The sequence below is a fragment of the Phodopus roborovskii genome, unplaced genomic scaffold (genome assembly GCF_943737965.1).
Source record: "Phodopus roborovskii unplaced genomic scaffold, PHOROB, whole genome shotgun sequence".
NCBI lineage: Eukaryota > Metazoa > Chordata > Mammalia > Rodentia > Cricetidae > Phodopus > Phodopus roborovskii.
Genome location: NW_026126051.1, coordinates 91,689 through 113,738, shown reverse-complemented (window position 1 = coordinate 113,738; position 22,050 = coordinate 91,689). Strand labels below are relative to the sequence as shown.

The following is a 22,050-nucleotide window of genomic DNA, read 5'->3' as shown; positions in this document are numbered from 1 at the left end:
ATATTCTTGGCTGTCTATTGATGTTATTGTCATAGAACAACTGCTTTTCTCATAGTGTGAGTGTTATATTATTTGTAAGGAAAAATACTATTTTGTGACAAAGTTAAGTAACATGGTATTCTTCAGGAATATATTTGATGTAATCTAGAAAGTGTCCATATAGCATTTTTTAAGAGTCTTGTATCTTCTATTTAATGGGAGATGCTTCCATGAATCAGCATTATTCAGAATCTGGGACTGTTTCTAGAAGGGTGTCATAATGAATAGACAAGTTATAATCCTCTCCTTGTCTTTCTAGTCTGGCTTTGTGAGAAGCCTCACCTTAGATATTATATCCTCCAGGAAGGCTGCATTGCAAATGCAGATTAGGTCCTTCTTGATACCCTGTGTATAGATACATCTATTTCATCACTTGCCATATTTTCACGGCCATGTTCTCTTGTCTTTCTAAGAAATAGCCAAGTTTCAGTCTTTATTTTATTCCTGTTCCCATCATAGTATGTGAAAGAGAAAGTATATGATAGTTAAGACAAGCATTCCAGGCAAGTTAGCACACTCTTATATGGTCTCCTTGGCATCACCAGCAGATATCCATTAAGCATCCTCTCCTAAAATCTACTTAAATACTGAGAGGTGATTAAGTATAAAACACTGCCTAGTTCTCAAAGGCTAAGGAGAAAAAAAAAGGTCAAATGAGTAGAATTGCAAGCAACAAGTCAAAAAGAACCAGAGCATAAATTAAATTGAGTACATGTTCTCATATGTTTGTACAAGATATTGTAGTAGTTTAAAAAGAAATAAACAAGTATACTACTACTTTTGTAGCCCAGAACTCAAGAGACTATACAGGAAAATATTAGTACATGCATTTCTAGATATAATAGCACAGAATGAAGAACAAAGAAGTTGAAACATTGTAATGTTTTTCTTTCCAGGTAGAAGTAATTGTCCCAGAATCAATGTAAAACAGCCTACAAACCTCAAATAAGATTTCAGTTCATATAAGATGTGTGTGAGTTTAGGTGTTACTCTTGCTAATGCTGAGACATCATGTAATAGAAGAACTGAGAACACAGCATAGTATTCTCACAAATTGTTTTCAATGTCAAGTTAACCACTTCAACAGCTGCTAAACTCTGTACTTTAGTGTTTAGTTTCGTAGTTTAGTACTAGTGTTTAGTACATATTACAGGGTACTTCTGTATTGTTATAGTAAGTAGTAGCAGGCTTTGTAACTTTTTCTTTTTAGGAAACAAGATAAGAAAACTGAAATGCTAAAGATCAGACCATTCTGGAACGGAAACATTTTCACATATTTTGCAAATAACTTTAGAAAGGAAGACTCCCAGTGAGAAGTGAAGATATCAGGTGTCATGCCCTATCATTCCCTGCCTTATCCCTTTGATACAGGGTTTCTCTCTGAACTTGAAACTAGACTGGCAGTCAGAAAGAACCAGTGACCCTCCTGTTGCTGCCCCTTATGATTCTGGGCTGATGCTGACCCTTATGGTTCTGGGCTGATAGATGTGTATGTGGTCATAATCAGCTATTCACAAGAGTGTTGGGTAATTTCAACTTAGCCATTCATTGTTGCACAGCAAGTGCTGTTACCCACTGAGCCATCTCCCCATTCTAGCTCAAAGTTTTACCATTTTTCTTTTGTGAGACTGGTGGTGCAGAATTGTAATAACAACTGCTAGGGAAGTTGAAGCAAGAGGACCAGAAATGCAAGGCAACATGTGCCACAGAGAAATTTCAAGGTCAGCTTGGTACCACACAATGAGACCATGGTTAAATATAAAAATGAATATACAATTGAAGATATAGTCCAGTGGTGGAGCACTTGTCTACCCATTCCCCCCTCCAAAAATGATTTTACTCTTTTGATAAATATGCAAGAATAGTCCTCCTAACTTTTCTTGGTTTTATCTTTGCTGCTGCATCCTCCTGTACTGGGTGGATGCTTAGAAAATCTATGAGCTGGAAGTCCTCCATTGTCTTCCCTCCAATGAATGATGGAGCATATTCACATCTTAGATAATGATAACAGTTTGTCTCATGCAAGACGTGATCCCCCCTCGCATAAAATACCCTTTTTTCATTTCAAACAAGGAGAAACTAACAAGAGTTACAAAAAGAGGTCAGTGTTCCTACATATAGCCCACACAGATTTCTGTAATGATAATATCTTCTATAACTACAGTGCACTATCAAAACAATGACACTTTTTTGTTATGACGGTATTAATTCCAGGCATCATTTGGGTGTTACCAGTTTTTACATACACCTTTTTTGGCATGTATGTGAAATGATGAACTGTGATGACAAGAATTTAAGGAAATTTTAAATGATCTTTTCTCCCTAACAGTAATGCTCTCAGTTCTGATTGCACATTAGAATCTTACAGGTGTACTTCAAAAAATGGGCAGGTGTGGCCCCAATTTAGACTATGCTTTTTTTAGTTCATTACTTTAGGCTTTAGTGTATGCACAACTCAATGTGTACTAGGGGCATTGGTGGTACGTGCCTTTAATCCCAGCACTTGGGAAGCAGAGGCAGGCAGATAATTATTTTGAAGCCAACCTTGTCTACAGAGCAAGTGCCAGGAAAGGCTCCAAAGCAATACATAGACACCCTTTCTCAAAAAACAAACAAACAAAACATGCCTACTCTGATTTAGTAGTGTAAATTGGATCTGAGAGTTTTCATTACAAACAAGGTTTCACATGGTGGAGATGCTGCCAGTCTGTGGGCCATATTTCTAGTAGGTCACCCTAGTTTTAGGGCACTGGGATGAAAATAGTGGGTGTTAGGTCTTATGTACTATATTTCCATTACTCTGATGATTCTAACATGAGTCCATGGTTAACAACTAGTTAGACATGTGATAGAATTGGAAGGTCATCATTGCATCTTCTATTTAAATTGTTCTCCATCATTGCAGTCTTTCTGATGAGCTTTAACTACAAAAAAGTCTTAAATAAACCGTTCTCTATCTGTAAATCATATTCTCCTGAAAATTAAACATATCCTGTGTGAACTCTCTTAACTTGCCTCTGCCACTTCAATTTCTGTTCTATATATAACAGCACACTATGAGACTAAATAAGGAGACTATTGCTTTTGTGCTCAAACTCTGAAAGAGATTCCTTCTGTTTGGTATTTAGTTTCTTCTCATTCCATTGTCATTTGTTTGCCAAGACCACATGCACTATAATGTTCTTTCTTTGGCACTTGACAAGATTCACTTCAGCTCCCATTCTGGTAGTTTGATTGTTTGATTATTATCAACATGCTGATACTAAATCTGTAACGATAGCTGCATTTGCACCCAGCATTCGCGCTTGTGAAAATCAAAGTCATGACCTACCCTCTCTATAAGGACATTTTCCTTCAATGGTTTACATTTTTCTTTTTTCTTTCTTAGAGTAGTTTATTCTCTCCTCTACTACATTCTCAAGTTCTACAAATTCCTTCTCATGAGCTTTGAAATAGGCTGATGTCTTTCCCATGCATAAAAAAAGCCACATTAACTCCATGTGCTTTTTAACTTCAGCCACATCTTCCATCTATAAACAGTTCTTTATATTTCTTTTCCCCAAGCAAAACACGTAAAAGTAACTCATGTTTCCTGGGGGAGGCTATGAGTTTGACGCCAGTTCGGACTATATAGCAAATGAAATCAGGTGGACCCCAAAAAGTAATTGATGCTTGCTACCATTGCCTTTGCCCTTCCCACTCCCTTATAAAGTCACTCCAGGGTATACTCTATTCATGTACTTATCTAAAACTCAACTATGATTTCTAAAGACACAAATTCATGGATAATTTTCAGTCTTCATCTTCTTAAACTCTTAGCATACATCTCTAGTTTAATATTATTAATTCAAAGTAAAAAAGGACTTCAAATATCTAAAATGATTGAGCATATAGAAATCTCCATAGAGTTTCTGTAGGTTCTGTCAAGGTCTAGTCATTGTTTATTCACTGCCATACTTCCTATTATGTTCTAGGCCAACAACTGCATTCTGCAGACTTCTCTTAGATGTCGCTGAAACTCCCTTACTTCTATAATGAACTCCCTGACTCAGTACTTCCCCTTTTTCTTACCTGTCCACCTAGCTTTTTGTTTCCCTTTAAGTAAATCCACATTTGTTGATAACAAATTTGGTTTTATTGAAAACACTTCTTCATGACAGTAAATTTGATTTCCACAGTTTGACTTCTCACATTTAGGCTAACCAACCTCCAGTTCATAACAGTAACAGTATGCATTCTGATCTCAACCTAAATTTCCATTAATCTCTTGAAAATTTGTAGGTACAGACTATGTCAGTGTTTTAACTAGACCATACCCAGCAGCTGCATCTTTCCCTCATAACAGTTGTTGTGTTATGATTAGTGGCACAGCTTCCTTTCCCTCTTTCCTTCCTTTCTTCCTTCCTTCCTTCCTTTCTTTCTTTCTTTCTTTCTTTCTTTCTTTCTTTCTGTCTTCCTTTCTTTTCTTTTTTCTTTGAGACAGGGTTTCTCTATGTGGTCCTGGCTGTCTTGAAACTAGCTCTGTAGAACAGGCTGGCCTCCAATTCACAGAGATCCAGCACACCAGATCTTGCCTCCTGAGTGCTGGGATTAAAAGATTTTGCCATTATAGACAGGCTCTTTCCATCTTTCTTTCCACCGTAGCAGGATACTTGCCAACTCAAATCATCTCTATCTCTTGATGTACCCCAAGGTCCAGTGATCTGAAAGACTCATTAATTCTATCGGCCTATTATGTACCTAGTATATGTAGAATGTAGAGTCTATTGTGAATGTCATTAGTTCCCAGTGATGTCAATAGTGTCACAGAAAGGGGCACAAAAAAGCAAAAACAAAACTTCAAAAAAAAAAAAAAAGAACCCAGAAAGTGTCCATATGAAACAAGTTTTAGAAATGCTCAGCTGAACAGATTTAATGGTTTTATTGTTGTTGATGTTATTGTTGTATTTCTTATTGTTTTTTTTAACAGAAGAACTTTTTATTCCAGAGTCTTTAATATGGCCATGTGTTTTTATTAGGGAGGTACTGCCTGTTGTTTTCCTAAGTTACTGGGCTGCAGAGATTGATTTTATTACAACACCAAAGGAAACTTTCCTAGAGCACATTTTAGAAAATGCTACTGTAATCTTATTTCTTCCTTGTATGCCTCCCCTAGTCTAAGGCTCTTGGTTTAGAGATTTATAATGGTTCTCTGGATAGAAAATGGGTCTCCTTATGTCCAATATTTTGATTATCTAGTTTAGCCCATACCCCTATATAAAAGCTGTATTTATAAAAGTCTGATCGTGTACTCCCAGACCTGTAAACATACTGCCCCTTACTTTGTCTAGGTCATTTATATCCATATTTTCTACCTGCTTATTCTATATATCACTGACAGTATGAAGTTGTGATTTCTAAGTATAAGAATGAATTCATCTACTATTTTCAGTTCTGTCATTTCTTGTGTTATATATTTTGATGCCCTATTGTTAGGTGTATACATAAGTAGGGATTTTGCATTTTCTTTAGAACTGATCCCTTGTTCACTATGCAATGCCCCTTTTTATCCTTGGTAATTTTTCTAGTTCTGAAGTTACTTTTGTCTGAAATTCATAAACCTCCTTGAGCTCTCTTTAGATTAGTATTGACATCATGTATCTTTTTCCACCTGTTCTAACCTCTATGAATCTTTATATTTGAGACAGGCATACTATAAACCACATAGAATTGGTTGGTTCTTTCTTTTTCATAATTCACTGATAGTACTGTTTCCCGCTTGACTGATTCTTTCCATATGTATATGTATATGTATATATATATATATATATATATATATATATATGTGTGTGTGTGTGTGTGTGTGTGTGTGTGTGTGTGTGTATGTATGTATATGCTGGACATTGTCAACTAATAACATCTGAGATAATAGGCCTAGTTGCCAGGAGGGAGTCATTTTAATGTTCATTATTGGGCCCCTAAAGTCTTAAATACTCTGCTGACTGTCTTTGTTTTTGTCTCTCTGTTGACTTTCATCTTTTGTGCATACATGACCCAAGATAGTTTGTGTTTTGTTGCTATTTTAACAATGATATACTGTGATGATACTGTGGCATTGTCATATACTGGTAAGATATTGAGAAGGGGAAATGCTTTATAATATTCCAAGGAGATCTCATTCTTCCAGTGGTATTGTGCCTGTGACCATAACAGGTCACAGTGGTATAGATGACTTTATGAATTCCTGACTCATGTTGATTTTCATCACTCTGTTAAGTAACCTAAGGGAAGGCTTTCCAAGGGAAATGTGCTTTCTCAATTTTTGCCCTGGAGAAGAGTCCTTTGCTAAGGCCAAGAGTAAATGTATGTCTTGATCCAATTTTATAGGGAACAAAATGGAGACTCCCAGAGATTTTAAGCAACTTGATCAAGGACCCTTCAACACTTCACAGCCTTAAAACACAGACCTATAGGGGTTTGAAGCACTGCTTATTCTACTCCGCCCATTTGTCTCCAATAACACCAAACATCAATAGCAGTTAAGACTGAACATTCATTGTTATGGCTCTCCATGTGGACAACTTACTTCTGGAAACTGATGAAGACTGAACTCCAGCCAAGATCTTGAAATTTCTTCCCAACTAGGCTATGACTTTGAGACATCATCTGCATGTGCATCAGATAATTTGAGCAAGAGTCCTGCCTAACCAGAGCCCTCTCCCCTCTTCTGTGTCACACTAGTCATCTGACTAAATTCTTCATTGTTTGAATGTCCCAGGTAATGTCTATTCATTCTGGTCTGCCTCTATCAAGTGAATCAGGTCAGATTGATGTAGCCAGGATCTCCCCTTCTTCCCTGAAACTTCTTTGTTAAGTTTCCATCCACCATCCTGAATGAGGTAACCCAGTCACAAAAAAGAAGAACATAGTATGTACTTACTCATATATGGATTTTAGACCTAGAGCAAAAGATCACCAGCCTATAATTCACACCACCAGAGGAACTAGGATACAAAGTGTATTCTAAGAGATTCATATAAAGTCCCTCACAGAACCTGGAAGGGACAAGTCCCCCAGAGCACAGGGGATGTGGGGGGGCAGCAAATGGAGAGAGAAGTAGGAGAAAATGAGGGAGAGGAAAGGAAAACACATGTGACCAGGAAGATTGAGCCTGGTTAGGAATAGAAGACAGGAAAGAGAGAGAAAGAGAGAGAGAGAGAGAGAGAGAGAGACAGAGAGAGACAGAGAGAGATCATAAAAGAGGGAGCCAATATTGGTTTGAATATAAAATTGAACACAAAGAAAGGTCTAGAGAATTACAAGACTGCCGCCAACTAACAATTTGAGCTTCCATGGAAAGGCTACCATAAATGCACTTCCATGATAGTGAGATCAACAACTAACTTATCCATGGAGCCCTCAACTAATGCCTGTTGGAAACAGGAGCAAACACCTATACACAAACACTGAGTCGAAGTAGAACCCAGATGCAGAGGGAGAGGACAAGACCAGGCAGCAGAAACACATAGAGACAGCTTACCTGAACAAGGAGGAGCTAACGGGCCACCAGACTGATAGCTGGGAAGCCAGCATGGGACTGAATCAGGCCCCCCTGAATATGGGTCTCAGCATGAAGGACTGAGCTGTCTAAGGGACCTCAGACAGTGGAGCCAGGATGTATCCCTGTTGCACAAAAGGACCTTGCTAACACATACCCCATGGAGGGAAAACTGCCTTAATCTAGAGACAGGAGAGAAACCCTAGTCCCTACTTCCCATGACCTGTCAGATCTACATGACCCCAACTGGATGGCATTCCCCTACATATGGTATCAGGGTGGGGGGATGAGAGGGGAGGGTGTTTAGGGTCCATTGAGAGGGCAGAGAGGGTAAAAGGGAAGGAGGGAGGGAGGGAGAGAGGGAGAGAGGGAGAGGGAACTGGGATCGACATGGAAAATAATAAATTAAATTAAAAAATGCTTTGACTCAAAATTTAAGTTCAAGGATAAGTTACTGGGGAAAAGGATTTCTATTTCTGCTTCCACAGAAAATGAAAAGCTGTGGATTCCTTCCAGACTAATGTGGTTTGATCAAGCCAGACTGCCTGAAAAAGAGTACAAGGTGATCCTACATTCAAAACAGCTGGACAAAGCAGCCTTGCAGACTACAGCCAGGATTTCTGCATCTTCTTAGAATCCCCCATGACAGCACCCCTTACCAGCAGGAAGTAGTTTGGAAAGAATGATGCCCAAATTCCCAAATATTGTCTATAAATGTTTGTTTTCATTTAAATGGACTTGGTTATATATTAAAAAAAAGTTTCCATCCACCATTCCCCACCCTGTTCTTTGACTATAAATTATAACTTTTCTTTGTATTAATAATTGATCCTGATCTCTCTCATCTGCCACAGAATACTATACTTACCGTATACCTATTTCAGTGGTTCTGACTGAGTAAGGTCTGTTGTATCATTTATTTAAACTAGAAAATGTTTCTTTGTTTGCAAACAAAATGATCAGTTTCATGATATATTCATATATCAAATGCATTTTTGTCATACCCTGTATAACACCCATCTTACTGCCACCTTCTCATGGTCTCCTTTCTTTGCATCAAATGGTGGTTCCCAGTCTAGTTTCATGTAGTTTATATAAAGATTCTGAGTGAAAATATGCAATTTTATCATTCCCAGTTCATTTGTTTCACATAACATGATTATTTCAAGTTCTATCCACTTTCCTGCAAATGAAATAATTTCATTTGTCTTTATCTGCTTTAATATTCTTTAACAAATACTATGAGTAATATTTGTTCAGCACAACTACATAGCTATGGTCCTGTCTCAGAAACATAGCATCTATCTGTCCCTACTGTGGACTGATATGCTGTGATGGAACTTTCTATAAAGGCCAATGTCTTCTAATACAGCATCCAAAGTCTCTGGTAGATAGGAAGCTTTGGTAACTGTAAATGTGATTCTGGTAGTAATAAAATTCTATCTCTCTCTCTCTCTCTCTCTCTCTCTCTCTCTGGTAGAAAGGAAGCTTTGATAACTGTAAATGTGATGCTGGTAGTAATACGATTCTCTGTCTCTGTCTTGTTGTTTTATTTATACTGTTCAGCCCCTTCACTCAAGTTATATAACCTGTAGACAGGCAAATGAGGAAATGTCTTGGTGTATGCTACAATACTCAAATATTTAGATTCAGGTAAAACCCTTTGTACAATAGCTATTCATTCAGAATTTACTAACGAACAATAACACTTGCACCCTGCTTGTATTATTACCAAGTTTCTATAAGAAAAATATAATTTTGGAATTTATTATGGCTGTTAACAGCTGGGATGCTTTATATCAGAAGTTCCTTGGCCTAAGAGACATAGTACCACTTTTGAGAACTGGTAGAAATATAGTCTTAGGTTCTACTTCAGTCATACAGACTCAGAAAATCATGGTGGACAAGCCTTCTAGGCACAAATCAGAGAGCTAACACTTTAGCATATAGAAGCATTTAAAAGCACACACAAAGACACAGCAAGGTGCCTCTGGCTCACCATGTTGCCAGTAGATCAGCATTAGCATCCCTGGGAGTTTATGCAACCATAGATTCCCAAGAACTTGAGAAGCACATTCAAACTTGGGAAGCTCCATTAACCCTCACTTAACAATGAAGATGGTTTTGTTTCAGAGCATTAGGCAGAGAAAATCAGGTAAGCAGATGAATCTTCACTGTTGGATTCGTTTTTGAACCTAATTATTTATTTCTTTTAGAACCTATAAAAATGAATCTTAAAAAGGAGTGGGTGGAGAAATATATTGACCTAAATGATTAAAGTGTCCAGTCAGCAACATTTTCCAACAGTTTAGTTTCAAAAGAATTTTCAATCATTATTTGCCTGATTCTCCTGATCTAGGGCAATTCTGAAAACACTCTTTCTTTTGAAGTGTTTGCAGACCCAGTTATGTGGGCAAGATTTCCCAGGGAAACACTGTAGTTGTGTAAATTAAGCAAGAGAGAAAATTTCAGGATTCTCTTATAGAAATTATTGGAAAATCCCTTTTCTTGGCAGGTCACCCAGAATTGGAATGCCAGGCTTGAAAACAGAACCCACTGCCTCCCAGAGACTGTAAAGTCAATGTTATCTCCCTGGGTAGGAACTGAAGGTTTCCTTTGTGGATTCTAAGATGGGGATTCTGAGCCCAGAGAAACTACCTGGATGAATTGGAATTTCAAACACCCAACCCCATCTATATCCCTGCCTACTTGAGGACACTGGGCAGAAATTGCTGCAAGCTAGGCAACAGTATAAATACAGTCATCGGTAATGACCAAGAGGGAGTCATAAAAGACCAATACATTGTCAGAGTATTGAGGATGTAGATTGAGCCCCAATTATTGTTTGTTGGATCAAAGAAAAACTATGCAATTTGTATTTACTCAACAGGCAATAATGATGGTCAAAGAGCTGGCACATATGAGGAAATAACAGTCATTTTAAAAGCAAATAGTAATAAAGTCACACAACCTATAGGGGGATATGGTTACACAATGTTTTCACATATTTGCTTCATTGTAGCCTTACCTGAAATGGGTCAAAAAGATACCATTGCATCCTGTGCAAATGAAAGGAAGTTCAGCAACTTGTCCAAAGTCTGTCTGTCTGTCTGTCTGCCTGCCTGCCTGCCTCTCTCTCTCTCTCTCTCCCTCTCTCTCTCTCTCTCTCTCTCTCTCTCTCACTCACACACACACACACACACACACACACACACACACACACATACACACACACAATTTGTTAGAAGACTGGGAGCTTGACCTTGGTTTTCTTGATTCAAAAGCTAAATCTAAGCCTTGTTCCTCAAAATATGGTCTGTTGACCAACTGCATTAACATTGCCTGAGAGCTTAATGGAGATGTTGAGTAAGCTAGCTGGCCATGGTGGCTCAGTCCTGTAATAGCAGCATGTATGAGGCTGAGATAGAATCGTTGCCTATTGTCTGAAGTAACCAAGAATAAAGTGAGAGATATTCTCTAAAAAATAAAATCCACACAGAAGAAAGAAAACAAGAAAAGAAATGCAGATTGTCAAGTTGAACTTCAGAAATCACGGAATTAGAATAGTTTAAACCCATAGTTTAACAATAGTCCTAGGTAATGTTTGTATACCCATTAAAAAGTTCAAGTGTAATCAAGTAAACTTTACTCAGTGTATAATTTACCCATAAGCAATACAACCACAAGAGCAAAACCAACGGCCAATAGCTCAAACCTTGCTAAATTAAGGGAATAAATGTCAGTTCATTTGAATGCTTAAATTGATAGCCATCGAACAGAGAATGTTTTTGTTTGTTTGTTTGTTTTCTTGAGACATCCAGAGAGAATTGACAAAGCTTTGGCAGTAGTGAAGGCAAGACAGCGTCAAGGATTAGGCAAAAAGTATTTACTTCCAAAATATGAAAAATTAAAATCCTACAGATTTTATTCAATTCACAGAATACATGTTGATTTTTATAACTGTATCATTTCTTTAAAGTTCATCTCTGTGACAAATATTTTTTGTTGTCCTGATTCACTTTTAAGAGGAGTAGGAAGAAGGAAGATAGAAATGCAGATCTCTGTAACAGCAATGCTACCACTAGGAAAATCACTTGTCCCATATATTTTGGGGAAAAAGTATCTCATGTTTGGATTTGAGTACAAGAGTGGCCAGTACTTTGAGACTTACTCCAAACAAACAAACAAACAAAGACATGTGTAGAGTGGAGAGTTGACTTCCAGGATACTTGATGAGAACTGCAGAGTGTTCTATCTCCTCCATGGAAATAAATTGTTCAGTGTTGAAATTAATACCTTTCTAAACTGAACAAAAGCAGACGAGGTTTGTATGGTGTTTGATTTTGTAAGAATTTCTCCTCACCATTCAGGAAGTGGAATGGAAGCTTATCATCAAATTCTGTCAAAGATGAAAAATGAAGAGGCATGTAAAGAAATCATGCGGTTAAAAAAAGAACAAAAAACAAAACAAAACAAAAAACCCCCAGAAAACTCCATGACCTAACAAATCAAGAGGGAAGAAGTGTACATTTTCCATCCTCTAATTCAACAATTGCCAATAACTTAATTATTAAACACTTGATTGACATGACACATTTTGCTAGGGTCTAGAGGATATCAGAATCCTAGAGAAAGTATCATGAAAATACAAAAAAAAATGTAATGTTCTCTACTTAGCATTGATGACATGTGGATGCCAGTACAAATCAAGCAGATTTAAGGACAAGAAGGAGCCATGAACAGAAGACAGGAAAGAGAGAGAGAGTGAGAGAGAGAGAGACAGAGAGAGACAGAGAGAGAACATAAAAGAGGGAACCAGTATTGGTTTGAAGATAAAATTGAACACAAAGAAAGGTCTAGAGAACTACAAGACTGCTGCCAACTAACAATTTGAGCTTCCGTGGAAAGGCTATCATAAATGCCTTTCCCGGAGAGTGAGATCAACAACTAATTTATCCATGGAGCCCTCAACTAATGCCTGTTGGAAACAGGAGCAAACACCCATACAGAAACACTGAGTCGAAGTAGAACTCAGATGCAGAGGGAGAGGACAAGACCAGGCGGCAGAAACACATAGAGACAGCTTACCTGAACAAGGAGGAGCTAACGGGCCACCAGACTGATAGCTGGGAAGCCAGCATGGGACTGAATCAGGCCCCCCTGAATATGGGTCTCAGCCAGAAGGACTGAGCAGTCTAAGGGACCTCAGATAGTGGAGCCAGGATGTATCCCTGTTGCACAAAAGGACTTTGTGAACACATCCCCCATGGAGGGATAACTGCCTTAATCTAGAGACAGGAGAGAATCCCTAGTCCCTACTTCACATGACCTGTCAGATCTATATGACCCCTACTGGATGACATTCCCCTACATATGGAATTGGGGTGGGGTGATGGGAGGGTGGTTAGAGTGCATGTGAGAAGGTAGAGAGGGTAAAAGGGAGGGAAGGAGAGAGGGAGGAAGGGAGTGAGTGAGGGAGGTTGGGAGGGAGGGAGGGGGATCTGGGATCGACATGTAAAATAATAAATTAAATAAAAAAAATGCTTTGACATCAAAATTTAAGTCCAAGGACAGGTTCCTGGGGAAAAGGATTTCTATTTTTGTTTCCACAGAAAATGAAAAGCCGTGGATTCCTTCCAAATTAATGTGATTTGATCAAGTCAGACTGCCTGAAATAGAGTACCAGGTGATCCTACATTCAAAACAGCTGGACAAAGCAGCCTGACAGACTACAGCCAGGATTTCTGCATCTTCTTAGAATCCCCCATGATAGCGCCCCTTACCAGCAGGAAGTAGTTTGGAAAGAACAATGCCCAAATTCCCAAATATTGTCTATAAATATTTGTTTTCATTTAAATGGACTTGGTTATATAAAATAAAATAAAAAATGAAAAAAAAAAAAAAAAAAGAAGAAGAAGCCATGAACCTGAGAAAGCCTTATAAGTAGAAGGCATGGGAACTGGATCTTTAAGGGAGATGGACAATTCTAGGGAGAAGCATAATAGATGTGTTAAGATGCTGGATATGAGATGGAGGCCTGCAGACTTTAGAGTTCATAAGGAGTGGCTGAAGATGAGCCACTTAGAAGTGGAGGCTTAGCCACTAAAAGCACATTATCTGGTTGTGTCTCTGCTTGTCTGGAATCATCTATTCAAAAATCTAGTGGTTCTTGGAAAACTGAAGAATAAACTGATATGCTGTATCAAGACTATAAGCTTCATGAAGATGACATCACAGCCATCTAGTTGAGAGAAAGGACAGATATCACATAGTAACTGAACCCTAAATCCCTAAATGCATAACTCTGGCTAGATATAAGACCTTAGGGCAGATGTTCTTATGGCCCCAGCCATGTTCTCTAGGTTTATACGTGTTTCCACCTGTCAAAGTCAATAAGTGTAATCACCTGTGGTGCTTTATTGAGGCTTTAAAACAAGTGGGGATGAATTCTGAATGTAGAAATGCCTATAATTTATTATTCCTGTACACAGGTACATCAGTTGTAACTGGAGGATATAGAGCCTGTTCCTCACACACTTATTTTCCAGTGTCTCCCTGACTTTGCTAGTGAGAATTTGATCTGGGTACCCACAGTGGCCACTTGTTTTATAATGTCCTCCTGGCTAGCTTCCTGCTACTCCCTACACTTTGGCATTATTCCCCCCAGGATATTTTCTACATTTGCTTCCCAAGATAAGTAGCTTTAAACTAAAATAAATTTTCATCTTGACTATTGTTAGAGCCCACAGTTTAAATCTAAAGTAGACTACTGAAAAATTAGGTTTTTGTTTTGTTTGAGACAGAGTTTCTCTATGTAGCCTTAGATATCCTGGAACTCAATATGTAGGCCAGGCTGTACTTGAACTCACAGGGATGAAGCTGCCTCTGCATGTTGGGGTTAAAGGCATGGGTCAACACACCTGGATGAGCAATTGGATTTTTAATAATACCAGCAAACAATCTTTGCTAGATGATTTAGTAGAGAACACTAATACACAAATTAGCTTCCTTAGTCCCTCATTGTCCCCTTTTGTTCAAAATATGAATTGTGGACTCAAAGGCACAACATTTATGATACATTATTCAGGGAATCTCACATGAAATAACAATTGTGTTGGTTTCCATTTTGTTTTGTTTTGTTTTGGTTTTTAAAGGTTAGAAATTACTCACCTCCCCTGCTGGTCATTAAATCAGTCTGGCAGGATACCGCCGTAGTTCTGTGGCCTTCCGGGTATATGTGCAGAGACACAGGCAATGCTGCAGACAGGCCTGCTGCCTGTGATATACTACCAAAAACGTGGCATCAACGGTCTACTTTAAGCCTATCTCAGTTCTCAGTCAGGGCTCATACTGAGCCCCCAAATCAGGTACCACATGGCAATCCCACCAAGTCAAACTTTATCAGCTCAGATTTCCCTAGCTTCTGTTGCAAGAGATGCTGCAACCTCAAGAAGAAAATAAATTTTTTCATTTGACTACTTTCTTATTTTTCATAAGGGCTCACAAGTTAAGTGCTTGATAGTTCTGTAAACATTGTAGTCACCTTGTGAATCCTTAAAGGTTCAATTTAGGGAGTTATTGAAAAAAATATTCATCCTTCCTTGTGGAATTTACTAAGATTCTAGGAGTCATTTAAAAAATTAGGTTTTCTGTTAGAGATTTATATTGACATGTCATGTTCATATAATAACTGAAGTTGGTTCAAAATGATTATCTGCAACAGTAGAACAAATGATTGTTCTTAAAATCTCTGTTGGTTTCTAGAGACAGGATCTCATGTACAATGGACTGGCCTTTAACTAACTTACCATAAGGCTGAGAATGACCTTCAATTCCTTAACATCCAGCATCCACCTCCCACATATTAGAATTGTAGGCATGCATCACCTTGTCTTCTTATGTTCCTCAAATTTAAATGAAAAAAGTAAGGTGGGTACTTGACGTACTCACTATTCAAATTCAGTTTAATAAAAAGTCAGACAACACAGAATGAGAATGTACTCAGGCTCTTTGAATGTACCTCCCATGAAATAAGAATCAAGTGTCTTCTGTCTCTTAATTTCACCTAGTACAAAAATAACATGTAGAAGGCAATTTACTGACTGGACAAATGCACAAACGCTGCTCTTTCAGGCTTGGACTCAGTTTTTTCCTTAGAATATGCAAAAATGCTGCTCTTTTAGGCTTTGGCTCATTTATTTTTCTTAGAATGTCTGCCACCTGGATAACTCACAGTAGGAACTGTGTCACAGTACCTGCCACACAAACAAGACCCCCAGAGATGCTAAGAGCAGATCCCCGAATCATGCTGTTGAGATGACCTTTACAGTGCTTTCCAAACTCAAGGTTCTTTGATTATGTGCTCCGTAGATGAAGCTCTGCCTTTGTAGTTTTTGCAGAACAGCTGGAATAGGCAGCAAAGTGCTGCCTTCTTCTCGACAGATTAACACTCACAGTGGGGTCTTATACACAGTCAGAAAAATCCTGTTCTAAGTGGGCAAATGCTATAGATTGAAGCTTCGGGCACACTGATAATGGGTACTTTACTATCTGCCAAGTCTCAAAGGCTGGTATCAAGTCAGCTGCTTTGCCATTCAAAAAGTTAGACTACATTCAGTTTCTCTGTTCTTCAGCAGATATAGTTAGACTCTAAAGGATAAAGTTATAGGAGAGAGCAGGATAGCTACATCTTAGGAAGATTACACAGGAAAATCTGGTGTCTGGCTCATCTCACTCATCAAAACATTGGTCTGCAATGTTAAGTAAGACTTTTGGACATGGACTTCCCTTTGATCTTTTTTCCACATTAAGCAGAATAGCTGAAAAAAAAGTCACAATAAAAACAAAGATGTAAAGAGGATTTTTTCTAACTTAGCATGATTGTCATTTGGAGCCAGATAATACCATGTTTGGAGGACTATTACATGGAACATTTTAGAATGTTCAGCAGTGTCTCTGGTCTCTTCTCACTATCAGTAGCACACTGTCTTCACCATCATTATGACAATAATGATGATGATGATGATGATGATAATAATATCACTAGATTTTGTTGTCCACTAATGGGGTCACAGTCATCTGCAGTTGGACTTTTAGAATACTATGTAGAAACTTTTTATGTAAAGAATCAGATGGTAAATATTTTAAGCATAACAGGCTGCACACAGTCCCTAGTGGATATTTTATTTTTCTTTTGTTGAAAACATTTATAAGTGTAAAAAATGTTTAGCTAAAAATAGATTATTATAATTTCTTCTGGCAATTTCTATAAATTGGATTCTTCATCTAGCTACTGAGTTTGTATTACTTTAAGCTAACAGTTGTGTTGCCTTTCTCAGAATGCCTGAAACAAATACCTCTAAGTAAAATTCTATTAATCTTGTTTGCAATTTAATTCTATCTACTGTAGTTAAACACGAACAGCTTAAATAAAACAGAAACTCAATATCTGAGCCAAATGAGATTCCCTAGTAAATGAAAAACCACATCCTTAGTGAAAATATATCTTTTTTTCTGCTATGGAATTAAATATCCTATGAGGTTCTTTGAAGATGTGGACGTAATATGTAATACAAAGGAAATTCTCCTATCAACTTGAAAGCCAAAATATGTTTGGATATGACTGCAGAGATTAGTAAGGAAGGGAAACTTGCTGTTTGCTTGTGAACTGCCTATAAAGAAATAAAATACTGAAACATTGTTTTGAAATTACATTTTAAGGTAGACTCTATGGATTCTTCTTTACCTATTGCATAATTGTTTTACTAAGTGAGGAAGGGTCTATTCACCAAGTATTTATTTAGTATCAAGTATTTGCCAGAAGCTTTTGGTGACCTAGGATAGAATGTGCTTGGACTCTACCAGAGAACAAACACTTTATCAGGAAAATATCCATGTTTATCTTTCACTTTTAAATATATAGATAATTAAAAATAATATTTTGCTTTGGGTATCAATATACCCAAATATATATATATATATATATATATATATATATATATATATATATATACCCAATATATATATATACACACATATAATTATCATAGAAAATTAGCCAAGAAAATAACCTTATTATTCAATTAGGACATAAATAAGACTTTGGTCAATTATACTTCATTTGGATAATTTTAAAATGTTCATTTAAAATCATTTAAGCAATTTATCATATGAAAGACAGTTGAATGGAAGGCAATATCATGAAAAGAACATTAGGATATATGTTCAAATCTGTGTTCCATTTCTTTGTGTGTGTGTGTGTGTGTGTGTGTGTGTGTGTGTGTGTGTGTGTGTGTGTGTGTGTGTGTTTCATGTCTAAAGAGTGCCCTGTCTGCCTGTCAGATAGGGTAGCAGCTCTATCTCAATATATCTAAACACAGGATATGCTTATACCTTTGTAAGAGTGACAAAGATGATAGGAACATCCTAAGGACTCAGGTATACCAATTCATCTCTTTACATGGATGATTCCAGGATAAATCCAGTATTGTCTTGATTATAGCATGCATTAATTAACAGTGGGGAATTCTTAAATTTCTTCTTATATAATCATGAAAACATTTATCCTAAAGCCTGTGAGGCCCCACTTTGAAAGCAGCTGATATTAGCATCATTATTTTTCTGTTAAAAGTATATCATTGGACCCTATCCACTGATACCTAAAATCATTCCCCTGCCTTGGAGCCTTCAGTGGAAACTATTGCTGGGGAAAGTCACCTCCTACACAGTGCAGGGTCGAATTATTTACTACAGTGTCAGAGTAACATAATCATATAGTTTGCACAAATTTGAGAAAGAACCTTAGATCCAGGATCAGTGAGATTTCAAACAGGCTTTTCCTTGTTATTCTCCTAATTACATTTTAAAAAGTCAACTTTTTTTGTCATAACTACCTCCAGTCTGTTTATTTTCATTCTTTCCTTTTCTCTCACTTTTTGTTCAGCAACTAGGTGTTCTAATACATGAAGAACAATATCTTTCATGGAATAGTATTATGTGAGAAAAACATTATGCCTGGAGTGCCTTACGCAGCCCTACAAGTTGCTTCCTGCAGTTTGGCAGTACCCAGAAAACTCAAGCCCTGCTCAAGCTCTGTCCACTCATTTTATTTCAAATGAGATGCTAAAATGTACAGGAGCTGTTATGTGTAGTGAAGAGTGTTAAATGTCTGTGGTGCTCTCCTTGATGCTAATAACAAAATATGAGGATTACAGTAGCAGTGACAGTAACAACAACACTTTGACTCCCAATATCTTTTGGGAAGGACAAGTCATCATATCTCTAAGTGGAAAAAGAGGGTGGGGGGAGTGCTCACTCCCACACTTTTATATTGCCATTACTACTGAGGAGCCATTTCCTATCCCCCTGCTCCATAACTACCAAAAGTAAGGGTTGAGTTGAGTGTATAAAAAATAAAATGGATATCCAATTTAAAATCAAAGGCAATTCCCTATGTTTCATAAGTACAAATTGCTATATGCTGTTTGAACTGATTTGACTAGAGAGCCATCATCTGGAAATGAGTGTCTGACCACTATTTGGCTTTGATTTGTTTTTACCGGGACACCTAAAACATGAAAAATCATTCCAAGTTTTAGAAACAGTCCACTGATTTCAAGACCATCCTTTGACATGTAGGCAAAGCCAGCCTTTTCTCTCCAGTCCCAATCTTCTTATAATATGCTTTTGTCGTTGTTGTTTTGAATTGATTGAAAGCAAACAGAAGGAATATACTTACAAAATATCTGATGTGCCTGTTGATGATGTCTCATTAACCTTGACAGTGAATGAAACTGGTGACTGCCTATCACAGTGGCATTGGTGGTTTGTTAGAGAGGGAGAAACATGCCAGTGGAAATATCTCAGAGTGTGTGTGTGTGTGTGTGTGTGTGTGTGTGTGTGTGTGTGTGTAAAATCCAAGGAGAAACATAACAAAGTAGATCATCTACAAAAAACAAAGCATTTCCAACTGGCAAGGCTTGCTACATTCTAGTTTCCTTAAGCCTGTCATAGATCTATTACATTCTTGAGAAAGCATTCCTAATAGTATTTATCTGTATCACAATATATGCTCTGAAGTACTGAGAAAAGGAAAGCCCACTTTGATGTTGAAAAACAACCTCAGAGGGGGAAAAAAATCTCAGGACTAATGTTAATAAGGTTCTGCAATAATAGTATGTGTGGTGATTTGTGTGCCATTAGCAATACCACAAGCCACTTGATGTGAGAATCTTCTAATTCCAGTCAGTCGCCAGCCAGATTCCCCTCTTTACTAATTGCTTGTGGATAGTGTGTCAACAAACAGAGAGGGAAATTATGGAGGAAAATGAGCTTGTCTCTAGGGACACATGGTTACCTGGAGAGGAAGAGACAGTGTCCCTAAAGCTCACTAGCAGACTCCCTTTGGTAGAAGGAGGAATCTAACCTTCCACTGTTCCCAGAGACCCCACAGCAAACCAGCTCTTTCCATCATCTCTCTGGCATCTCAGCTAGGACTGGTTCCTGTCTGCCCTCCCCAGAGCAGAAGCTGAAGTAAACAAACCTCATAGCCTCCACCTAGATTCAGATGGAACATTCTCACTTTTGTTTTATTTTATTTTTTCCTCTCATGGTCTCTCCACTCTTCCATGTCTAATCATCACTCCTCAGCTTTCGCTAGGAACTTCTTGAAAGTTATCACCATTAAACCCACTTTTCACATCAAATTCCCACCTCAGGCTGATGGCACATCCAGTTTCTGTTCTGTGTTCCTGTGATATTCTCAGAGCCATATTCTGGCTCCTGATCTGTCTCTGGATCTGCCCCTCACCCACGCATTCTAATAAACCCCTATAAAAGTATATCCACCAGTTCTCTCTTTCCCCAAAGAAGTTGTATTTGAGTGGAATGAAAGTACTAGGAAAGATGAAATAACTGAATTGCAAGCACCATTTTCTACTCTCAAATACAGACATGGCTACCTTGCTCTGGGAGGAGTGGGCTGGGGGCTGCCAGTTCCTCCCCAGGGACTGCTCTTTTGGTTGGGTGTGAGTGGCTGTTATTTTCCTTACCATGCCAACTTACAGTCCTCTGACCCTTACCTACAGCCTACACCAACCTTTCCCAAAACACTTTGGGAAGGGGACTTAGAGGAAGGGATGTGAAAAATGGGGAGAGAGGAATGGTGTCTCTGAACCTCACTTCCCTCCTCCTGCATAGTATTTTGCTCTCAAGTAGTGGGAGTTTCTTGAATGTATTCTCTTGTTCCGCTTCTTCTTGGCCCAGTTATCCCAAAGCTTCCCTGCCCCCCAAGCCCACTGCGACCAAAACAAGCGCACAGTCTAAAGCAACGTGGCTGCCGCCGCCCCAACTGTTGCAGCAGCTGTGGGGTGACAGCAGAGGCAGTAAGGGCAAGGGCCCGGCCAGGACCCTGACTGGACGCTCCCTGCTTCGGAGCCTGAGAGACTCGGGGCTGCCGCTCAGGGGCGCGCAGTGCAGGGGAACCCCTGCGGCAGCCACCTCCTGGGATAGCAGAGGCAGCTTTCTCAGCCAGGACCCCGCGCGGAGCCAGCCTGGCCAAAGCAGCCTAGCCGCCCTGGGCTGCCCGCACCCGCCCTACTCTCACCTTTAAGATCAGGTCCGTGTGATGCTGGTCCAGCATGTTGGCTTTCTGGAAGGAGGTGACGATGACCCGGCCGTAGCGTCCAGGGGTCTGCAGATCCGAGTAGAGCCGGTGCTTGGAGCGGTTGACCGGAAAGAGGCTGTTGACTAGGTTGCGCTCTATCTTGGCTAGGCTGTGTTGGGGCGCCAGCAGGTGCTCCACGCTCTCTTCGACCTGGTAGCGGCTGAAGCTGGCGCCGAGTAGGATGGAGATGAGCACCGGCGCCGAAGCGAAGAAGACCGGGTGACTGGCAATGAAGTGGCCAAGCCGGGAGAAACACGTCCTCAAGCCCCTGTGCAGAACCTGCCGCAGCATCCTAGAGCAGAGCGGGCGCGGGAGGAGGGCGAGGCGCACGCTCGGCGCGGGCTAGGGCGACGGCGGCGGCGGCGGCGGCGGTGGTGGTGGTGGCGCCCGCGGCGGCGGCGACGACGGCGGCGGCGGCGGAGGCAAGACCCTGAGCTCTCCTGGAGCCACGGCACCACCATCGGGGAGTCCCGCGCCTCGCCTCGGGAGGGTCCCCTCCAGCTGGAGACACGCCCTCCTGCCCGCAGCCGCGCCTGCCCGGAGAGCCCCCCAGCTTGGCGGTCTCTGCACCGCCCCCACCCCTCCCTACCCGGGGCGCCCTCCCCACCCCCCGCCGCCTCCCGGCCCGAGGGGCAACGCGCGACACTGCTGTGTCCCCGCTCAGCACAGGCGGGGCTGGGAGCGGCCCCCGCCGCGCGTCATGACCCCACTCACCCGATCCCCGAAGCCAACGATGGGATGGCGCGGGGAGCGGCGTTGGCAGTGGCGCTAGTGCCAGTAGACTCTGTGCGCCAGCCTGGAACACGAGGAC

At 39.7% G+C, this 22,050-nt stretch overlaps 1 protein-coding gene across 1 annotated transcript in view; it reads right to left on the bottom strand.

Annotated features, from left to right (window-relative positions):
* Positions 1–21,827, bottom strand: part of Ptchd1 (patched domain containing 1) — a 51,136-nt gene extending 29,309 nt beyond the window's left edge. Inside the window, exon 1 of the mRNA XM_051179354.1 lies at positions 21,180–21,827. Within this exon, the coding sequence (XP_051035311.1) occupies positions 21,180–21,530 (351 nt within the window). The 5' untranslated portion in view covers positions 21,531–21,827. The remainder of the gene's footprint in view (positions 1–21,179) is intronic.
* Between the last annotated feature and the right edge of the window lie 223 nt (positions 21,828–22,050).